This window comes from Lissotriton vulgaris, chromosome 8 (genome assembly GCF_964263255.1).
Source record: "Lissotriton vulgaris chromosome 8, aLisVul1.2, whole genome shotgun sequence".
Classification (NCBI taxonomy): Eukaryota; Metazoa; Chordata; class Amphibia; order Caudata; family Salamandridae; genus Lissotriton; species Lissotriton vulgaris.
The window spans coordinates 672,375,672-672,396,545 of NC_141696.1; the positions used below are offsets into that span (position 1 = coordinate 672,375,672).

Here is a 20,874-nt window from a genome sequence, read left to right on the forward strand (position 1 = left end):
CCCACTGAAGAGAGGGGCACGCTGCGCCCCGCAAGAAGTGCCGCGATGTCGAACGCATCCCGCAACAAAGGGAAGGCGGGGAAGGATGGTGCAGCGAAGTCTACCTTGCACCCGGCGTCCCCCGGGACCAGCGCGTCGCCTAAGAAGTCGGATGAGGCCCCAGCGACTAAGGCCTTCATGACGGAGCTCTTCGCCTCCATCAAGGAAGACATTTCGGAACTGCGCGCCCAACTGGCATCGGACCTCCGAGAGGTGCGAAGGGATGTGGACAGTATCGGGGAGCGGGTGGCTACCCTGGAGGACCACGATCTAAGTGTGGCAAATGATGTGCACCAGTTACAGCAAGACATCATCCGACTGACGGAGCAAAACCTGGACCTCCAATCCCATACGGAAGACCTGGGGAACAGTTCCCGCAGGAACAACATCCGCATTCGTGCAGTACCATGGGACGGAGAGGCGGGGGACCTCCGGGGCTATGTCCAGGCCCTCTTCTTGCAAGTGCTGGGCGACGAGGACGTCCAGGAAATCAGGATGGACAGGGTGCATAGAGTTGGACTGCCGAGGAGAGGGGGGCCTCCGCCGGACATATTAGTTTGTGTTCATGACTTTCAACTGAAAGAACGCATTCTGCGGAAGGCTCGAACCATCACTTCACTGCAATTTAAGGCGCATAGGCCGCAGCTCTACCAAGACCTAGCGGCTACGACCCTCCAGAAGAGGCGGGAGTTCCACCCAGTGACTGCCTTCCTTCGGGAGCGTGGAATTTCCTACTCCTGGGGCCACCCATTCCGCATCATCTTTCGGTGGGAGAACAGATTGGCGCAGATCCGATCCCTCCAGGTGGCGAAGGATCTCCTAGGCTTGGACAATGTGTCTCCATCGCAGGACGCAGGCGGCTCACCGTCCCGGAGGCGCAGGCGCTCCTCCTCATGGCAAAGGGTGGGCCTGGATTTGGATACCAGACGGCCTGACCGCTCGACTAGCCTGCAGGAGAGGGGGGCTGCTGTAGCCTCGGTGGCTTCGGCGACATTGGCGTCCTCCCAGCAAAGCTCAGGAGCTGCTTGATCTTTCAGCCGCCAGCTGGCAGGTGCCGGAGGGGCGCATGACTTCAGGTACCGTGGGTTTGAATGTACTTTTGGAGAAGACACCCCGGTCCGTGGTCCTTGGGGGCACCCGCTGTGGTCCCACGGCCCCATCCCAGGAGGATTCATCCGTTCTACCTTCTACTGGGAGTGTTAAGTACATTTGGTTGTTTTTTGAACTTAGTTCTGGTCTTGAGGGGGGGTGGCGGGGGGAAGCTCTGGGGCTTTGGTGGGTGGGGGGTGTTGGGGGGTTGGGGGGGTGAGTTGGGTCGCTAGGTGGTGGCGTCTGGAATGTTTGTGAGGTATGCTTTGGTGCTTTTTCACTTGTGCTGCTTGTGCTCTTGTCGATCGGGCTCATGGGAGGGCTAGCTGCCAGGGTGGGAGAGGTCATTGAACCTGGTGATCGGGGCTATGGGAAATCTGCTTGGCTGCCTTTGGGGGGGGGGGGGACATTGTGGGACTCCAGGAGACTCACTTGGCGCGTAAAGAGGAGCTTCGATTGCGGCATAAGCATTTCCCACTCATTTATAGGTCATCAGCGGCTACTAAACACAGAGGGGTGGCACTTATGTTCCGAGCATCCCTGCACTTCCAACCTACGGGGGTCAGCTGTGACAGGGAGGGGCGTTGGATGATGGTCAAAGGGGTGCTTCATGGCACTAGCTGTACATTTGTTGTGGTGTATGCTCCCAACTCGGGTCAGAATGTGTTTCTCCGTGACCTGCTGAACAGAGCGGGGGATTTTGTTGAGGGGCATGTGATTCTTTTGGGGGACTTTAACATAGTATGGGATGAGGGTTTGGACTGTTCCAGAGCTCGGAGGGCGGGCACTGGGGTTTTTTCTGAGGATACCCAGAGTGTGGTTGGTGGCCTTGGCTTGATTGATGGCTGGCGCTTCCTGCATCCACACTCGAGACTATACATTTTATTCCCATGTACACCATACCTATTGTCGACTCGATTATATCTTTGTAAGCCAGGCCCTCAGGGGTGATGTCCGTGACTCTAGCATTTTCCCTCTATCGGTATCTGATCATAGCCTACTGGTACTGGGGCTCCACTGGCCGACCGGAGGAGACGGGACGAAGAAATGGTATTTTCCACCGGCCCTTGTTCGGGATGACACCTCCTGTAGGGAATGGCGCAAAGCGATTGGGGACTTTCTGGCCCTCAACCCGGCCTCAGACACTTCCCTTTTTAACACTTGGGACGCATGCAAGGCCTCCTTGCGGGGCACCTGCCTCAGTCTCAATCTCAATGCTAACATCAATCGGTTGCGAAGGAAGGAGCGGGAAGATCTGGAGGCGGAACTTGCGGCTCTGGAACAAGCCCACAAGACCAATCCGTCTAGATTGACCCTTAGACCATAGAGGTAAATTGAAGACCCATTATAACAACCGCGCGGAATTCACCCTCCTTCGGCTTCGGCGTACTTCCTACTCGCAGGGGAATAAAATAGGCAAGCACTTGGCCCGTCAACTTCAGGACAAAAGGGAGCGAGACTATATTGGTGGCATTCTGGATCCCGCAGGGTTGTTACACCATAGAGATGGGGACAAGGCCGCTATCTTTGGCCGTTTCTATGAGACATTGTATAGGGGTGACTCCTTGGCTCAGGACCGCTTCTTGGCGGATCTCCCCATCCCGCAGGTGTCGAAAGAATGGAAGGACCATCTTGCTGCCCCCATTTCCAGGTCGGAGGTGCTGGAAGCTATCAGAGACCTGAAGCTCCATAAGGCTCCGGGACCCGATGGTTACACAGCGCTTTTTTATAAATCGTTCGCATCGGAGCTCTGACATTTTGGTGCCCCTCTTTAACGAAATGGAGACCACGGGTCGAACGTCGGGCTCCATGGCGGAAGCAGTGATCAAGGACCTCTCTCAGTGCTCATCATATCGCCCAATAGCTCTTCTCAATGTTGATGCTAAGCTATACTCCACCATCATAGCGCGTAGGCTGCAGGATCTAATGCTGGCAATCATCCACCCAGATCAATCGGGATTTATTAAGGGCCGCCAGACGCATGACAACTTGAGAAGGGTTATACATCTGGTGGAGAAGGCCTCTCGGTTCCGTATCTCAGCAGTACTGGTGGGGCTGGATGCGGAAAATGCCTTTGACCGGGAGGATTGGGGATTCCTGTTTCGCACCCTGGAGGCCTTTGGCTTTACCCGCCAAGTTATCACTATGATTCGTGCAAACTAGAGCACTCCTACCTCCAGGGTGGTCGTAAATTGTCACCGCTCCGCTAGTTTCGTTCACTCCAGGGGAACCAGGCAGGGCTGCCCCCTATCGCCTCTCCTCTTTGCCTTGAGCATTGAGCCACTGGCCATGGCGGTGCGTGAGAAGGAACAAATAAAGGGCATTCCCTTTACGGGGGAGCAGCACAAAATCTCCCTCTTCGCGGATGATGTGTTGCTGTCGCTAGGGGAACCGGCTCAATCCCTACCGCAAATTCAATCATTGCTTTCTGACTTTGAGGATGTGGCCGGATTCAAAGTCAATTTCGGCAAGTCGTATATCCTGAACCTAACGCTTCCGCAGGCCGAGATGGAGCGACTTCGCCCCATTACACCACTGGCATGGGCCTCTGCTTCTCTGCTTTATTTGGATGTGTGTTTGACACCCTCCATTGGGTCCCTATTCACAGCAAATTTCCCTCCTATGCTGTCGGCGGTACGGGGGGAACTGGACCGATGGAAGCCGAAATACATCTCCTGGCTAGGTAGGATCCATGCCATTAAGATGGTTCTCCTCCACAGATTCCTATACCTCTTCCAGGCGCTCCCCATCCCTATTGAGATGGACTTCTTCCGGCTTCTTAAGACCCTCTTGCTGAAATACATCTGGCAGGGAGGCCGGGCACGCCTTTCCTTTGCGACTGCGGCGCCCACGGGAGGAGGGAGGGGTGGGTCTCCCCGATATGCACCTGTATTATAAAGCGGCACAATTGCGGGTGCTGGTGGAATGGTCGCAACAGGAGTAAGAAAAACACTGGCTGCATATGGATAGGAGTGTGGAGGGAAGGTCGATTTGGGATCTGGCCTGGAAGCCTAAAGTGGACAGGCCTAGGAATGCGTACATTAGCACACCCACGAGCACTGTCCTGAAAGTGTGGGACACAGTGACAGGGGAGGATCGCTGGACGACATTCCCCTCCCCATTTACTCCCCTGCATTTTAACCCGGCCTTTCCGCCGGCACTGCAGGAGGGGCCATTTCGACTTTGGAGAGAGGGTGGTTGTAGAGCCCTCACGCACCTGTTTCACGGCCTGGAGCCCCTCTCCTTTCCTAATTACATGCGCGATTATGGCCTTCCTCCTAAGGAACAATTTAGATATGCTCAATTGATCCACTGGCCCACCTCAACCGGCCTGCGGGAAGCGGCGACTAGACCGCCCTCACTCTTTGAGGCATTTCTCTTGCGGACAGCCACAATGAAAGGGACGATTTCTTTATTATATAAACTCTTACTACGTGCGGCGATCTCTCCTCGTCCACGTTACATGGCCCACTGGAGGGCCTTCTAGGTAGGGACATCGCGGAGGACGAATGGAAAGGTCTCTGGCGTGACATTAGGACTCATAATCACTCAGTGGACCTACGGGACGCCCACTTCAAAACCATGTTTGACCGGTACCTGTACCCCTCAAAATTGCATCGCATCTTCCCGACATCTTCTGACCGCTGTTGGAGGGGTTGCGGGTTGGTGGGAGATTTTAGCCACATTTGGTGGGACTGTCCGGTTATAAGGCCCTTCTGGTCAGAGATCTAGACACATATCAAAGAAATGTTAGGATATCCGATTCCGGATTCCATGGCCTTCGTCATCTTGGGCCTTCGGGACTCGCTATTCGAGCATCAAACGAAGGCGGACAAACAAATACTGTGGCTCTGTCTGGGGGCGGCTAAACTTACTTTGGCGGCGGCCTGGAAGAAGTCGACGGCCCTGGCGCTTTCTTTGTGGCACGCGAAGCTATGGAGGTTGATGGGCATGGAGAGAATGGCGGACATTTTCCTGGGCAACTTTAAGAACTTTGTTTAGGTGGGGACCCTTGGTCCGGTTCATATCGCGAGGTCTGCTGTCCTCGGTCTGCCCATCGGCCCTGCAAGCCCTCCATATCTTCCAGATCTAAGTAGCTTGAGTGATCGTGTGATTGTGAATGGGTATGTGTGTTGGCGCCACCACCTTGGGGGGGAGGGAGTGTTCGGGAGGAAGGGATGGAGGGGAGTTTGGGGGGGCGGGGTTCTCTATCTTTGTTGCGGCACTGCATAACTACGGGGAGACTCCGCTTACACGGGGGCAACCGAGCCCAAGGAACTTGCTGGTTACCTTTCTCCCTTGAGGAGGCACCCGAGACGTCTAGTAACGTTGGACCTTCGGCTCTTGATTTGTTGTTGGCTTTCCTTGCCCCCGGTGCAGCCTATCTGTTGGACACTATCGGAACAGATGCGACTGTTGTGGACTCTGCGTAGTCCTGCATATGTAATATTGCACTATTGCCGCTTGCTTCCTCGCTTTTTTCTTCTCTCTATATTTCTTTCTTTTCGTTTACTATGCAATAAATAAAGATTTTACTACCCAAAAAAATACCAACATGTGCCTGACATTCAATAGGGCTGTTGCACTGAATAAAAAAAATTAAAAAAAGGGAAATGGTGTTAACAGACAAAGTTACCTAAGAAGGATTCACTCCTCAAAATCTCCCCCAGCTTCAAGATTGAATTCAGTGAAATAGAAGTTCAAGTGGGAGAATACGAACTGAAGATACGTAGTGCTAGAGGCACTCTTGTGGTCCGACACCTGTGATGACCTTGGACTACCATTATTTTTATTGACTTTGGTGTATTATTTTATGCTAGCCTGAATGTACAACCTACATAGAAACCTTTAAGAGAAACAAGGCCTTTCTTGTAATGGTGCAGTCTTTTAGTGGGAGCTGTCATGCAGTATAACAGTCTTGCCATGTACAGAATGTGTGGGATACAATCGAGAGATGTGGAATGTACTTTTTGGTCTCGAAGTGCAGTGGTGCACAAATGTGCACTGTGTTGAACATTGAGAGATGAAGTATGTGATGCTATAAGTAGTGGTGCACAAATGTGCACTGCGTTTTACAATTATTAATTTCTTACTATTGGCTTGACATGGCCTCATATCATCTTGAATTCTGAATCTGCCTGGCTTGATCTTTTTCTGCGCCCACAGACACCCTTGCAAGTTATTTGGGTTAATCACGTTCAAGGACTCTTTTTGTGAGAGATTGTTTAATGTAACCTGAAAGGCTTTTGTGACCTTCGTAAAGATAAAGGCTTGAACATGCGAGAATGAAGAGGGGATGTTAGAACTCCTTTCTGGCCGTGGAATGCTTGCCTGGAGCTGGCCAGTTCCAGGAAGATTTCTTTGGTGCAGGGAGAAGACTATTCTTCTAGTGTGTGTTTCGAGACAGGATAAAGCTGAGGTTTGTTGACCGATGAGTTGGGAGCTCTCTTACAGAGTAGATGTACTGCTGTAAGGCAAACGGAACCAGAGTCCCGGTCGAGAGTCCAAGCCAGCTGTGAACGGGCCCCCCCAGCGTGAATTGGCATGGATGTCAAGTGAATGATCGGGTGAGGTGACTTGTGTGACTAGCACCATTGTGATGCGTGGTTCCAGTGGCTGTGGTCATTTGAGGTGTTCTTTGTGATTCAGTGTATATATCCTTTTGATCTCTTGCAGGATGTCCAGTATATTCTCGTGTTCTCATCATTTGCTGCTTGTTTATTCATTAGTATTATTCATGCATTTAACTGTTGCATTTACCAAGTTGTGTTATTATTGCTTGCATATAAATATATATATATATAAGTGTATTTGAATGAGATATATTTTGGCATCTGGGAAAGCCTTTCTTTTAGAGAGCATTGCATAAATAAAAACCCCTAGCCTTATTCTAAAAAGAGAGTATTTGCATTTTGTAAAATAAAACCCATTTCTAGGTGTTGTGTTTTATGCCTCCTGCTTTGTCCTGTTTGAGCCACCTTGTGGGAGATTCTGTATTTTCTGAAAGGCTAAGCAAGACAAGATAACAACAGACAAAGGCTAGCTCAGGTCCCAGACTCGCAAGGTGACCTGCAAGGCCAGGACAACACAAGGAAGATACAATAATTACTCCTAGCCCAAAGTCACAAAAGAAAGGTAAAAAAGCAATCTCATTACAAAGAAAATGGACCGCTAAAGAGACCACAAAAACCAAGCCTGAAGCTCATAACATGGAATGTGGCAAGAATTACAAGAACATTAAACAGCACATCGGCAATGGAAAAGTTCCAGGAGGGGGACATTCTTTGCTCACAGGAAACCTGGGCAACCGCATAAGTCCACTTACAAGGCTTTGCAAGCATGCACGTACTTGGCATGTGGCGGAGAAGAACTGTTTTTATTCATAAGAAATAACGGACTACTGCTTTTTACCCTCTATTTCTTTGATAACCAAAGTTTAATAACGTTTTAATTCCAATGTATCTATGTTTTATCATTGTGCTTGTATATATTTTATTGCACTTTTATGGTCTTTGACCGAAATAAAGTTATCAAAGAAAGAAAGTATGAGCTAGACAATTACACTCCTACGGCAGGCCCTCGGGTGGCCTTGCAATATACGCAAAACACACAATAGAAGCCTCCATTAAATACATTGGGAAACTTCTGAATATGCTACAGTGCATTGTGATAAATAGCCTACTTGATGGCAATTCCAGAAATAAAATGTTAATCATCAATGTATATTTCAATAACAATGGCCTCCAGAAGCCAGTAATTACTAAACAGACCATTGCCATTTTAGAGGAAGTGCTTTGTGAATATGCCCACAGACTTGAATAACACAGGGATTTCAACCTCCACCATCTAGGTCAGGACAACGAATAAGGCACACCCGCAACAACTTCCTCAGCTCTTTCGAATTAATTTCGGCTCAGGCCTGAGCCAAGCAACAGAATCCTAAGGATTCAAACCTTTTCACCTTTAGTAATCAAACAACCGATTATACCTTTATCAGGAAAAAAGCATGAGGCACAGGATCCTAGGCTTCTGCACATACCAACATGATACAAGCGACCACGCAATGCTCATCACAGAATTTAATCTTAAATGTGAACGTTGAGAAGAACTGGAGCCCATAAGATACACACGAGGGTTTGAGGAGTACACATTATTGAAGAGGATTAGATTAAACTAATTTACAGTTGAAAATTGGGAGTCTTGGAATCCAGGATCAAGACGGACGGAACACAGCATGACTGCCATTACATCTATCCAGAATTGGACCACCTGGATTAAGAAGCTGCATGCGGTCCTGTTAACTGGGGCAAGGAAGACAGTCCACAAGATTGTGGGGAACTCCAAACAAATCCGGAAATACAACAAAGGACTGAAGGACAGTACCTGCACTCTGGCAAATAAAAAAATTAAAAAAAACTGGCATCCCGGGGGCAGAAAGTGCCTATAAATAAACCCATCCGAACCATAAACACCAAATAAACAAAAATGCCTGAGTATTGAAAAGGAATGGACCAAGATATTTGATTTGTGCAAATACAATAAACAGAAGCATTCTGGGAATAGATAGCTAAGATGGAAAACGAAAAAACAGACAGGCGAAACTTAGTTACAGCGGAAGCCTAGCTAACAAACGGCAGAAATCTACACAAAGAAACCTGGGTGCCAAAGCAGGAGGAGGACCCCATGGCAAGAACGGGATTTGGCTCAGGCCAAATTCATGAGTATGGCTCGAAGGGACTTAAATAAAAATAAGCCAGATGCAAACTGTGTCTCCGAAACTGTTGAGATTCAGAACTTGACCCGTGGGTCATGCCTGATAAAGCCAGGTCAGTAAGAGGTATGGAGGCCGCATAACAATCTGGCAACCGCAGGCAGGGAAACAAAACAAGTGTGGAATATTGCTGGCATAGAGGGTTATGAACAGCAAGATTTCCCCCCAAAAGTTGGAGCACCAGGGCTTAGGACACATGGTGATGTATCAAGTAGCCTCTTTGCTCACAGTCATCTATACTACTATTATAAAGGAAGAACTTTGAACCTTTGAGGCGGGTAAACTCGGGAACCACAGCGCCAATCCACACACCCGCTACATTGTTGTAATCGTCAGGGTGTGCAGATAGACATAGGCTATATAAACGTAATTTTAGAAATTTACCCCAAAAAAAGTAGTCCCTTGGAAGAAGCACCGGCCGCGACGTGCGTGCCCGACGTGAGGAGCTGTGTCCAGGAGCGCGAGGAGGAGCGGCGGACATGGCGCGGGGAGGAGCGGCGGACAGGCGGTGAGGGGCGGATGAGGTAGGCTATTTATTTGGGAGCGGTGAGCGGCGGAAAAATGAAGCAAAAATGAAAATCGTGAGCAAGAGGAAGCAAACGGAGCATTACAAAAGTGAGCCAAACGGTGCATTACAGGAGGAAAAAGTTACATGTGCAGGTTACAAAAGCGTACAAAGTAAACAGATGTATAATACTGCAATATATGGAGGAAGGCTCCGGGGGACCCACGGACAACGTCGGGGCGGGCGGGGGCCCTGAAGCCTAATTGCTCCCGGACAATGTCAGGACGGGCTGCTAGTCGATTATAAAACAGGGGTGCTGTCAAATTGTAATGGTCATTTTAAGCCATGTATTTTAGGGCAAAATTCCTATTTACAAAAAGGTGTGAAACAGTTTTAATTAACACATTGATACTGGGATGCAATTTGCAATGACTTTGTAATTATGCAATAAAAAATTCATTAATTCATTCATTGATTGATAGGGGCCAGTGTCACGATGGTGACAGAAACTTGTGTCTCCTGATCAAATCGTACTTTGTCAACTTTACCAAGTGACCAATGCAAGCAATGTCCGGACTGATCATTCCTTGGTGGTTGTTAATCTCAGCTGGGCTGGGGTAACTGCTCCTAAAGGAGTTTCCGCAGACCTACAAGTCTGTTGTGCAACAATTTAGAAACTTCAGCATGGTCTGAAGAGGATTTCGGGACATGCAGAGATGATAGCAATCTCTGCCTGTGCATTTGCTGTTACTAGGGCTCAGCCGAAACAGGCACCGAAGGAGCACTAGATTTAAATCACTCATTCATCCACGTTCGTATAAAAATAAATGCAGAAGCAAGGTCACTTACTAAATAGACTTTGTCAATGCATGTTTAAGGTATGACAAATAAACCTAAACAAAGAATTGCTAAAAAAAAAAAAAAAACACACACACACACACACACACACGGAAACGTAAAAGCCTGAGGCTTGAGTTAGGGCATTCAGCTCTTTGCAACCCATATAAAACCTGCAACTTTAGTGAGATTAGCAGGCTACAAACAAAAACAGTGCACATGGTGATAAACTCCAAAGCGTTTGCACCCGAGAATCTAAAATAGGTGTGGGGTTTGTTACACGTGTACCATTAACTTAATAGCCATTAGCTAACTGGAGCCGTTTGGCTGCCCCATACAACAGAAAACACAACCCTTTGCACAGCTAGCTGATATCTTGACGTGCGCTTCAGACCAATGAGCTTTGCCTGACGTGTCCTTTTCAAGAGCTGGTAATCATATTTTCAAATAACGCTCCGGTTGTTCACGGCACTATATCCAATAGCTGACTCAACAGTGGAAAAACAAAGTACTGCTGATAGCCCCCAAATGCAATCTCGTTAGAAGGCTCTATTTCGGTCACTAACACCGTTTGGTAGAAGTATGGTATTCACTTAAAAAAAAATACATCCTCGCGAAGTTCTATTTGAACTAGCCTTTTGTTAACTCTACTTTCATCGAGTTTAAGCGGGGAGCGTGTATGCCAGACAAGGATTCTCAACGTTATATTAGCAAGCGGTGAAGTAAGTGTTGATGAGCCCTCCAGTAGTAAGCGAAGGGCTGCACCGCACGGAACACATTTAACCAGAGAAAGATATGCTTTTCAGTTCAAATATACAAATTTGCCGGGAGACGGTGCCGTGGCAACAAAGGAGTCATTTCAAAACCATTGCGAGGCAGTGATTTAAATAACCAGCATAAACATAGGCAGCCCAGAGGGATTTCATGCTCGCGTTGTGTGAGGCACTAGGAAAGACTGGCCTTAAGGTAATTAACACGAGGCAGCTATGATGTGAAGGACACGGCTTCTGGACACTAACGCTGAAAAACGTTTAGCACGTTAGAGAGCAGGCTCGCTATATGTAGGGTGACCGGGCGTCCTGTGGTTGCCGGGATAGCCCCGGACGCTGTTCCAGCAGCCCCAACTCAAGCCGTCAACGCGGAGCTTCTCCTCAACTCTTTAGTAAGCTCCTCCCGCTCGTGACTTTCCTGCTATCGCCCCTACTGCACTATGGACACCGCATGAGATGCCTATGACAAGGTAACACGAAAGGAGGCGGAGGGGGGTTCCACTTACTCTTTGCCTTGCTGAGGTGCAGGGAATGATCAGAAACTGGAACTCGGGTTGCCTCTCCTGGGTACACCTGACCCCCGGCATAGAAGTGGCACTCCTCGTCTGCCCGGTTAGTCCTGCTTTGCGGTGGTTTCTCCTCTTCGGCTGCGACACCGCAGACCAACAGCAGTAAGCAGAGGGTGATGGCAGAGCCAGCCACCGTACAACGTCTGCGCGCCTCCATAATGCGGTGCTGGCTGCCGTCCCGCCTCTCGCGGTCTTTCAGCGTCGCCGTAGAAGTGGGCGGAGATCCGTGAGCTTCTGGGACCGGGGCGGGCGGAAGCAGGCGGTCCGTGACAGGGGGTTGACGCAGCCTTAACGTGCTGATTTACAGACCCGCCTGCGGGGAGGAGAAGAGAGCGTTAGCGCGGGTTTTGAATACGTATACACTTGTTTACATCGCACTGAATTATGGGAGGCCTTCAAGAAGGGAGTTTAAAACCCACATCTTTTTCAAGTAAATTGTTCAACAAATCATTCGTTTTATACATAGCTGCCAAGGTTTCAGATTGCTATGTGTGACATTTTTATAATGTCAGTGTAATTTTGAGTGACATTCCAACAACTATGATGACACTTTCTCCAGAACATAATCATGCAATGGAAACAAATAAATATTTGGAAATGACACCCATTAGAGCAACAATAAACTCTAAGAAGATGTTGAAATTGCCAGAGAGCACCGGAAATGGAAGGGCACACACACAGGTAGGGGTCACAATTCGGCCCCAAAGTGTAACTTTTGTCAAAATTGAGCAATTTAATGAAAATCAATTTGCTGATTACAGTACGGCACCACCAGCTATCATTAACTTGTGGCTAAGAGAGTAAGTAGCATGGCTATTCTGAGCACATAACATTACAGTACAATGCGGCATGATTGGGAGGGGGTTAGGACACGCCTCAGGAGAAAAGGCTGACTGAGGTACACATAGCCTACCTATGAGGTTGTATTATTTAAAAAAGACATTTTAGGAGACACGGACTAGCAGTAATATTCCAAAGCTCATCGTCCGACACAGTTTTGTCGGGCTCTTTGTGAACTTGCCTTGCCACCTTGCACTAACCCCTGGCTTCATCTCTCCCACTAAAGCACCAAAATTAAATATGCCCTCGATGATCATCCCCGAGCCAGAACCCCTCTTTGCACCTGGCTGGGAATAACCCCTGCAATTAGGCCCTACGTCGCTCCCCACTCCTGGCTGTGAAACACTAAATGCTGCTGGTGTCTGTCCTGGGGAGCCGCGGCGCACGACTGCTGCTGTGCCTGTCCAAAGTTATTCGGCCTCATGGAAGCCATAATGAAGGGACCGGAGCTTGCTAAAGCAGTATTAAAATAAATACGTTGCACACCAAAATAACATTATTTTGATAGTGTAAGTGACTGGTATGGTGAGTTCACTTACATTTGACAGTTCGTCTTCGTCTTCGCACTCTTGTCTTCCCAGGCTAAGGCAGCTCCGTGACTCTGCACCGGGTGACGACAGGCCCACAGCCTCTCCCCCTCTTAACTGCATCATGTTGCCCCCTCGTGTTGGCCGGCCTGAGCTCTCAGCTGCTGGCGGGCGGCGTGTCCATTTAGCTCCTGAACCTGCCTCCCCAACATCGCGGGCTGCCTGGCTGGGCAGGGTAGCTCAGTAGGTGTTACAGCAGCGTGCTGCGGGGCCAAGCAGCACCATGATGTCCCCTTTCGCCCACGAACAAGTTAGTAACACTAGGCAGATGGGACAGTCTTTTTTTTTTTTACAGGATAAATTTGTTTATGTAAAAATAATAATAAAAAAGTGAGTTGGGGGTAAAAGCCAGAACACAATACATAGCTGCCAAGGTTTCAGATTGCCATGTGTGACATTTTCATAATTTCAGTGAAATTATGAGTGACATTTCAACGACTATGAGTGACACTTTCTGGCGAGCAAAATCATGCAATGAAGACGAGGAAAACTTATACATATGAGAAATTACAGCAATTTGAGCAACAAGAATTCCTAGAAGTTCTTGAAACTGCTGCGGAGCACCAGAAATGAAAGGGCACTAACACTAGTGCTCCCTCCTGTAACTTGACAAAGGTAACAACACTACTAAAGTCAGTGGCAGGCTGGCTACCTGACCAAAACTTTGCAGAGATGCATAACCTTGAGAAAGTTTGGAACGTCAGTAGGCAGACCTAATTAAAATGATGTATTGGCTACTTATCTACACAACATATTTTTCAAAGAGACCAGGGTAGCGCAGGTTGAAATCCAGACGGATATTCCCACGTTGGATTTTGTAATAACCCTCGCATGCGCCTACTCAGTGGGCACCAACACATACTTACTCGCCGGTCTGCATTCTGCATACATTTTCTGCCCTACTAGGAAATAATGTCAGCCAACAATAGCAGTTCTTAGTGGTGGTCATTGTTGGCCGCAGATTTATTAATATCAACACAAATATTAATAACCAATATTAATAACATACTGGTTGTGCAATCTTCATTTGCGAACTCTAGTCATCAATCATGCACATCACATTACAGATTATGACACCATCTTCTGATACAGGTGTCTGTCTTTTGTGCACTCCTCAGTTCGTAAATGGCACTTGTGCACAACCAGTTCTTAGTCAGTCTATTGGTGTTCCAGTGGTTGGTTGGCCACGCCCTTCTGGGTGTCATGGAGGGGAGCTTATCTGTCTGGAGTTAGGTCCCCAGCTCGCTACCATTTGCGCCCTGCCGTCCGGCCGGGTCTGGGCCGCGAGTGCCGTCTCCTCCTGTTCCTCCCCTCCTTTGTGCGGCCACGTCACCCTGCCGTGCGGCATTCAAAAGTGAGTGGCCCTCCTCCTACACACCGCCCGCCGGTGTGTTTGGTTAGCCAACCATTGTAGGATTTCCGCCACGCCACAGGGAGGCTCACGTCTTTCTGCGGCTCCCCCCCTGCCCCTGGTTCGCGGCTACCCACCTCTTTTTTTTTTTTTTTTTTAAAAGACAACCTGCGAGCGCCATTGCACCCCACAAGTTATCCCAGAACACCTCCATTCCTTTGTCGGACAGATGTACCCCATCTTGTCCATAAAGTTCCGGGCGGCCTGGGTGGATGAGACCGTGCCGGATTGATTCTAGGCCATTGGTAGAGCAGAACTTATGCATAGCGATATTCAACTTGCGCCTCGCATTATCTACCGCCTTGTTGGAGTCAGCACCCCTCCAGTGCCTCCTGCTGATCATCTCCGACCAGACCACTGTCGTGGGACCCAGCCATGCCGCTGCTTTGGTGAGGTCCTTTTGAATGGCCTGACCCACCGCCTTGCGGCCCAAACGTGTTAGGTCGTTTCCCCCGAGATGTATGATCAGGACATCGGGCAGCCACGCTGAGTCTGCCATAAGGCCGTCCAGGGTCGGCAGTAACTGCTCCCATCTCATGCCGGGCCGTCCTATCCAGCGGATGTATGTCGCCTTGGGTCTGCTCGCCTTGTGCCCCGCTCGCCGCCACCACGACTCCATTCTGGACACAAATGAATGTCCCACTACCCAGACAAGCCGCGGGCGTCCCCCTGTCAAGAGAAAGCGTTCCATTAAGGTGGCTTGCTGCGCACCGGGTGTGGTCGAGGGAGGGCAAGAACCCTGCCGTGCGGCATCCCAAGGCGGCTGCTCCCCCCCCCCCCACTTCCCCTCTTTTTCTTCCCTTCCCTTCTCCTTTTTTTTTATTTATTTTTTATATGAGGTGTGGGCGTATATAAGACTTGTAGGCCCTGGAACGCCATCTGCCCACGGCCTGGATCCTGTCCTCCGGCATGCCATGCTGCGATGCCGAGGTCGCTGCGCCGATCCTCAAGGAATGAGGAGCAAATGATGTTGCCTGGAAACCGGCCTTACCGAGGCCCTGGCGCATTACAGCCGTGAATTGGAACCTGCTCAGGTTCCTTCCATCCTGATGTATGAAGAGGGGGGCCCTCGCCAGCCGGGTGGGCCGCCATGTACTTAAAAAGCCAGCACACCGCGCAGAGCCCAGCCTCTGGGATGCAATGGAGGCGTATCGTCGTCCCCTTTCGTGCCCTGTCCGTTTTGGACTGCCTCAGCGTGAGCTCAACGGCCCTTACCATTGGTTTGATGTCCCTGGCTTGCAGGCAACGCTGTGCCGGGCCTGATTTGCTGGGAGCCACTATCTCACTTACACGGAATGCCCCGAAGAATGCCGTGGTGAATGCTGCCCTGAACAGTAGCAGCTCGTATTTGTCTGAAATGATGCTGGTTAGGGTACCCAGTAGCTGCCCCAGCTTGTCGAAGTCAATGGGGCGCCTGCCGTCCTTCTTAGTCCCCTCAACCCTTCGCCAGCCTTTCAAAGCTGTTTTTAGATAGGCAGAGGCCGTGGGGTCCTCACCTGTGTAGAGCCTGGCAAAGTGAGCAATGGCGGACAGGTGTGCCTGGGCCCAAGATCTCGTTTTCTTGGCGTTGAATGCCCATTGCACGAATCTCTCAACTGCTGTGCGCGCCTCGGCCTTGTCCTCCAGTGACTTTATGCCCCCAATTCTCATCACTGTGCCCGCGTATTTCTTGTATCTCCTGTGTGCCTCAGAGGTGAGTGAGTGCCCTATTAATCTGGACAGGTCAACCCCCCCAGGTCCCACAGGTATGGTGGAAAGGGGGTCATCTCCCTGGTCGCCCCGGGTACAAGTTGTCTGAACCGCTTCATTTGGGACCGGGATAACGCATCTGCAGCCGTGTTCTCTGCCCCTGGCACGTGGCGAGCCTTCAGCTCCAGGTTCCCCTCCAGCTGTAATTTAACCAACTGCCGCATTAGCCTCAACATGTCAGGGCATCTTGCTGCGCCTCTGTTAATGGCCTGCACTACCCCCTTGTTATCAGACCATAGGGTGAGTTTCAGGTTTTTTATCTCCTCTTTCCAGACGGTCAGAGCCACTATTATTGGGAATAGCTCGAGGAAAGTGATGTTTTTGTGAGCCCCTGCGCATGCCACCTGTCTGGCCACTGGCTGGCACACCATCTGTTTCCCAGGACCGCCCCAAAACCCAGGCTCCCAGCCGCGTCCGTGTAGAGGGATAACTGCTCAGCGGTCACCCAACCTTTACTCCAGATCAGAACACCATTGAACTCCTGCAGGAATTCGTCCCACACTTGCAGGTCCTGCTTTACACCCGCACTCAGCCGGATGTGATGGTGTTTGTGGGTGACGCCGGCTGTCAGCGCGGTTAGGCGCCTGGAAAAGACCCTAGCGGGCGGGATGACCCTAGCCGCAAAATTCAGTCTACCTATCACTCCTTGGATATCCCTGAGGGTGGCCTTGCTCCGACCCCGTAACTTGGCAATTTCTTCCCTGAATTCCTGCACTTTGTCTGGGGGCAGCCTGGCGGTCCCTGCCATGGAGTCCAGCTCTATGCCCAGGAACGTAAGTCTTGTAGTTGGGCCTGTCGTTTTCTCTTTTGCTAGGGGGACCCCAAGTGACTTCGTCAAAGCTTCAAATGCTGCCAGTGTACTAGCACACATCGTGGATCCTGCTGGCCCTGTGAACAGGAAGTCATCCAGGTAGTGCAGCTTTCCGCCTTCTTGGTGTATGTCATGGAGGGCCCACTCCAAAAAGGTGGCAAATTGTTCAAAATAGGCGCAGGATATGGCACAGCCCATGGGCATGGCCTTGTTGAAATATATGTCTCCCTCCCATTGGAAACCCAGTAGATGGAAACTGGCCGGGTGGACCGGCAATAGGCGCAAGGCAGATTCAATGTCCGCCTTGGCCATGAGGGATCCCTTTCCTGATGCTTTGACTAGTGCGATCGCATCATCCACTGACGCATAACCCACCGAGCATGCTTCTGGGTCAATTCCATCATTCACGGACGACCCTTCGGGATATGACAAGTGGTGTATTAGTCTAAATTGACCCTTCTCTTTCTTGGGGACCACTCCCAGTGGAGAGACGACTATACCTGCGTGTAGTTCCTTAGGAAGGGGGCCCTCGATTCTGCCCAAGCTCTTTTCCTTCTCTATTTTAGCGCTTACCACCCTGGGGTGTTGCCTTGCTGATTGTAAGTTGTTCGATCCTTCCAGTGGTAACGGGCCCTGGAATGGGATAATGAAACCTTCCTCAAAGCCTTCCACCAGCACTCTGGCGTCTGCTTTGTTTGGGTATTTGTTTGCTAATCTGCGCAGCTGTTGCGTATTAATGGGGGACCTAGCCAGCTGGCAATGTTGAATGTTTACTAGAGCCCCGCCCCCACTAGCCTCGGGGCTAGTGCTTCTTGTGCTTCTCTTTCTTGTCCCCTTTTGATTCGCGCTTGGAGCCTTTGCATGCCGCCGCGGCGTGCCTGCCCCCGCAGCTCGAGCATGCGTGCTGGAATTTGCACGAGGATCCCCATGAACAGTCCCCCGCATCATATCCCCAGCATATTGCCTTGGTTGTGGACGGGGAGTTGGATCTCCCCGAGGAATGTTTTTGGTAAGATTTGTTCTTCCCCTTTTGGGAAGAGCTCCGAAAGGACTGGTCATATTTGCCTGTCCAGGCTCTCACTTCTTTGGCCGCGAGCATCTTATGAATGAAACCTGATACGTCTTCCTCATTCCACTCCATCTCTGGGTGCCTCTGCATCTTTAATCTAAACCCTTTATCGTATTCCAACCAGGCGTCCCCAGGGAACTGCCTCTGTGCTAAGTGTATGTTGGCTTCGTATAACCATAGATCAGCCGCGCAGTGGGGGAACCTCTCCACTATGATACATGCCATAATTCTGAATGCGTCTAGCCAATTCTCAAAATTCCGCTCCTTTCTGGCCCCGCGCCTTTCTCTTTTGTCATCCTCCACCCTGTCACATGTGGTCAGGTCGAGGCCCTCTAGCTGTATTTCCAGCAGTGAAAATATATCTATAAACTCCTTGCGCCATATCCTCTCCTTCACTGCGAGAGGAATAAGGCATGCCAGCCCAGTGGCTTTTGTCGTCAAGGAGGCCGGTCCGGGAGATGGCCTAACATGGAGGGTTGGCCTAGACCTTCAAGCTTACTGGCCGCCGCTTTTCCCCTCTATTTTCCCTCCCCGTTTGTTAGGTGTAGCGGCTCAATGCGCGCTATGTGTGGGGAGGGCGGGAAAGCGGGGGAAAGTCGAGTCGCTTACTGCGGTGGCGCTTGGCTGGGCCGCCGGGCTCGTACTCCGCCTCCGTCGCTTCCTAATCGTCAGCGTTGCAGCCTCACGGAGATGGGCAAGAGGCTGGAGCGGCGCGCTACTCTGCAGTGCCATCCAGGGCGAACCCGAGGACCGGGAGGGGGTAGGGTAGGTTCGCCTTCCTTCTGCTTCGGCTGTCCCTCGTCGTCTCCTGCAGCAGTCGATCCTTGGTTCCTCCTTCCTCTTCAAACGATGTCGTTGTCGCGCCGCTCTCCCAGCTCCTTGAAGACGTTGTGCTTCTGCTGGGGAGCGGCGGTGCTTAAATCCTCCTGAGACTCCTAGGGGGTCTCAGGTGAACCCCCCTGATTGGGGGGTTCAAAGGGAGCAAGGTTGACCATTGGTCGCCCCCTGAGGGCGCCCGGGTCACAAGGTCACTTCCTGTCGGGGTGGCTGGTGCGCACCCCGCTTCCGCTGGTTCCTGGCCGCTTCGGGGCGCCCAGAACCAGTTCACCCCCACTGCTGGCACCGCGTGGGTTATGGCGCCGGCCCTCGAGCCTCCCCCCCCCTACGGAGGGTGCGGCGGCCTCTGCAATTTCATTTATTTTGCTCTGTATTCATGACATGAGTATCGCTGGACATCTTAAAAAATATTTGGTATGTCTTCTGTCTGCGTTCCAAGTTTTCAGTGATTATAGAATTTGGTTGATAATGCTTTAAAATCAGGGGTCATGGCCATGGCAGCGACAAAGATGGCCGACTGTCTGTGGCCCTTCATGTGAAATGCTTGATTCACATGCTATTGGATCCCATATGCACTGTGGGAATAATTCGATGCGGGTCTACCTCACTTCCTGGCTGGCCTGACAACCCCGTTACATAGAGGGAAGCACGCTCTGCTCCAAAAAAGAAGAGCAGTCACCAGGCGGGTGATAAGTGGCTTAAAATCTGAAGGGTGAGCAGTGTTGCACTTGAAGCTCCAGAGACAGGCTTTCGAATGTACGGAAGAAGCTGTTAGGAAAAGCCTTGAGTTGAAGGGAGTTTCTGAAGGTGATTGCAACACCTCCCCCAACTTTGTCTATTCTGTCATTTCTAAAGATAGAATATTCGGTGGGTAATAGAAGACCAAACATAGTATAAGAGGTGTCGTTGAACCAGGTCTCAGTGAGGAAGAGAATATCAAGATTGTGGAGAATGATGAGGTCATAAATTTCCACTTTGTGTTTAATTGCAGATCTGCAGTTGTGGAGCAGCAGCACAACTCTGACGAGACTGTTTTGGTGGTGGGGGCGTTTGGACTTTTAGGGGTAATAGGTATAACGTTCTTGCAAGAGGGTGCCAGGATAGAGTGAGGCTGATGATTAGTTCTGACAGAAGAGCTGGTCGGAATAGTGTACAGAGTAGACTTACTTAGAGAGGAAAGAAGAAGGGGGTGGCGTTAGAAGTCTTGTAACTAGCCAGTAAGTTAATGTTGTCTGCAGAAGACAAATTGTGATTGGCTTTTTTGGTGCGCGGGAGCTAGGTACTCCTCGGGAGTTTGGGGAAGTGAGTATTTGCCAAGTTAATTGGGTTGTTTTGGAAAGGTGGATATCTTAGTGCTTAAGAGTGGGATGGTAGCTTCAAGCAGACAAATAGAGGAGATGAAAAATCCTAATATATTATCCAGAGAGAGTAGGGCTGAGCACGGAATGTTAGGTGGCTCGATGGATACAGGAGGAGTGCAATTGGCGAGGGTGGGCAGGGAGAGGTGGGAGTGCAGGGGGGTATTGGGGTACAAGAGTAAAAGGTGGAGATAGATGGTGGCTTCCCGAGACTGTCACTGCTGAGACATTAGAGGGCGCTATCGAGCAGTGAGCAGGGATCAAGGAGCACGGCTGAGGCAAGGCTGCAAGGAACCGAGAGGTGCCGGGATAAGGCGAGGAAGCCGCCACTCCCACCCCGAAGCCTGAGCTGAGCCTGAGCCTGAGCCAAGCGGAGCCCCAAACGGAACCAGAGCGGCACCTGGCTCCGGGAGCCTGGAACTCAGCACTTAAAACTCGGCGCCTCAGAGCCTAGGGCCTAGGGAATCGCTGGGCCTACACTGGACTAACGAAGGTTAGGACATAGGAGGCCCACAGGATGCGGGTGCAGTGTCTATAGGCAACCGCGTTTACCATACAAGTCAATGGTGCGTAAAAATCAGAAAGTTATAGGTTTAGGAGTCTTCCAACTGGACTAGAACTTAGCCACTTAA

The 20,874-nt window shown here is 50.4% G+C and overlaps 1 protein-coding gene across 2 annotated transcripts in view; it reads right to left on the reverse strand.

The window, feature by feature from the left end:
- PRDX4 (peroxiredoxin 4) overlaps positions 1-11,933 on the reverse strand; it is a 188,378-nt gene extending 176,445 nt beyond the window's left edge. Inside the window, exon 1 of one of the 2 annotated variants that reach the window (XM_086934547.1) lies at positions 11,518-11,933. In XM_086934547.1, the coding sequence (XP_086790673.1) occupies positions 11,518-11,737 (220 nt within the window). In that variant the 5' untranslated portion in view covers positions 11,738-11,933. The remainder of the gene's footprint in view (positions 1-11,517) is intronic. The other variant, XM_086934548.1, reaches the window with a different exon arrangement.
- Between the last annotated feature and the right edge of the window lie 8,941 nt (positions 11,934-20,874).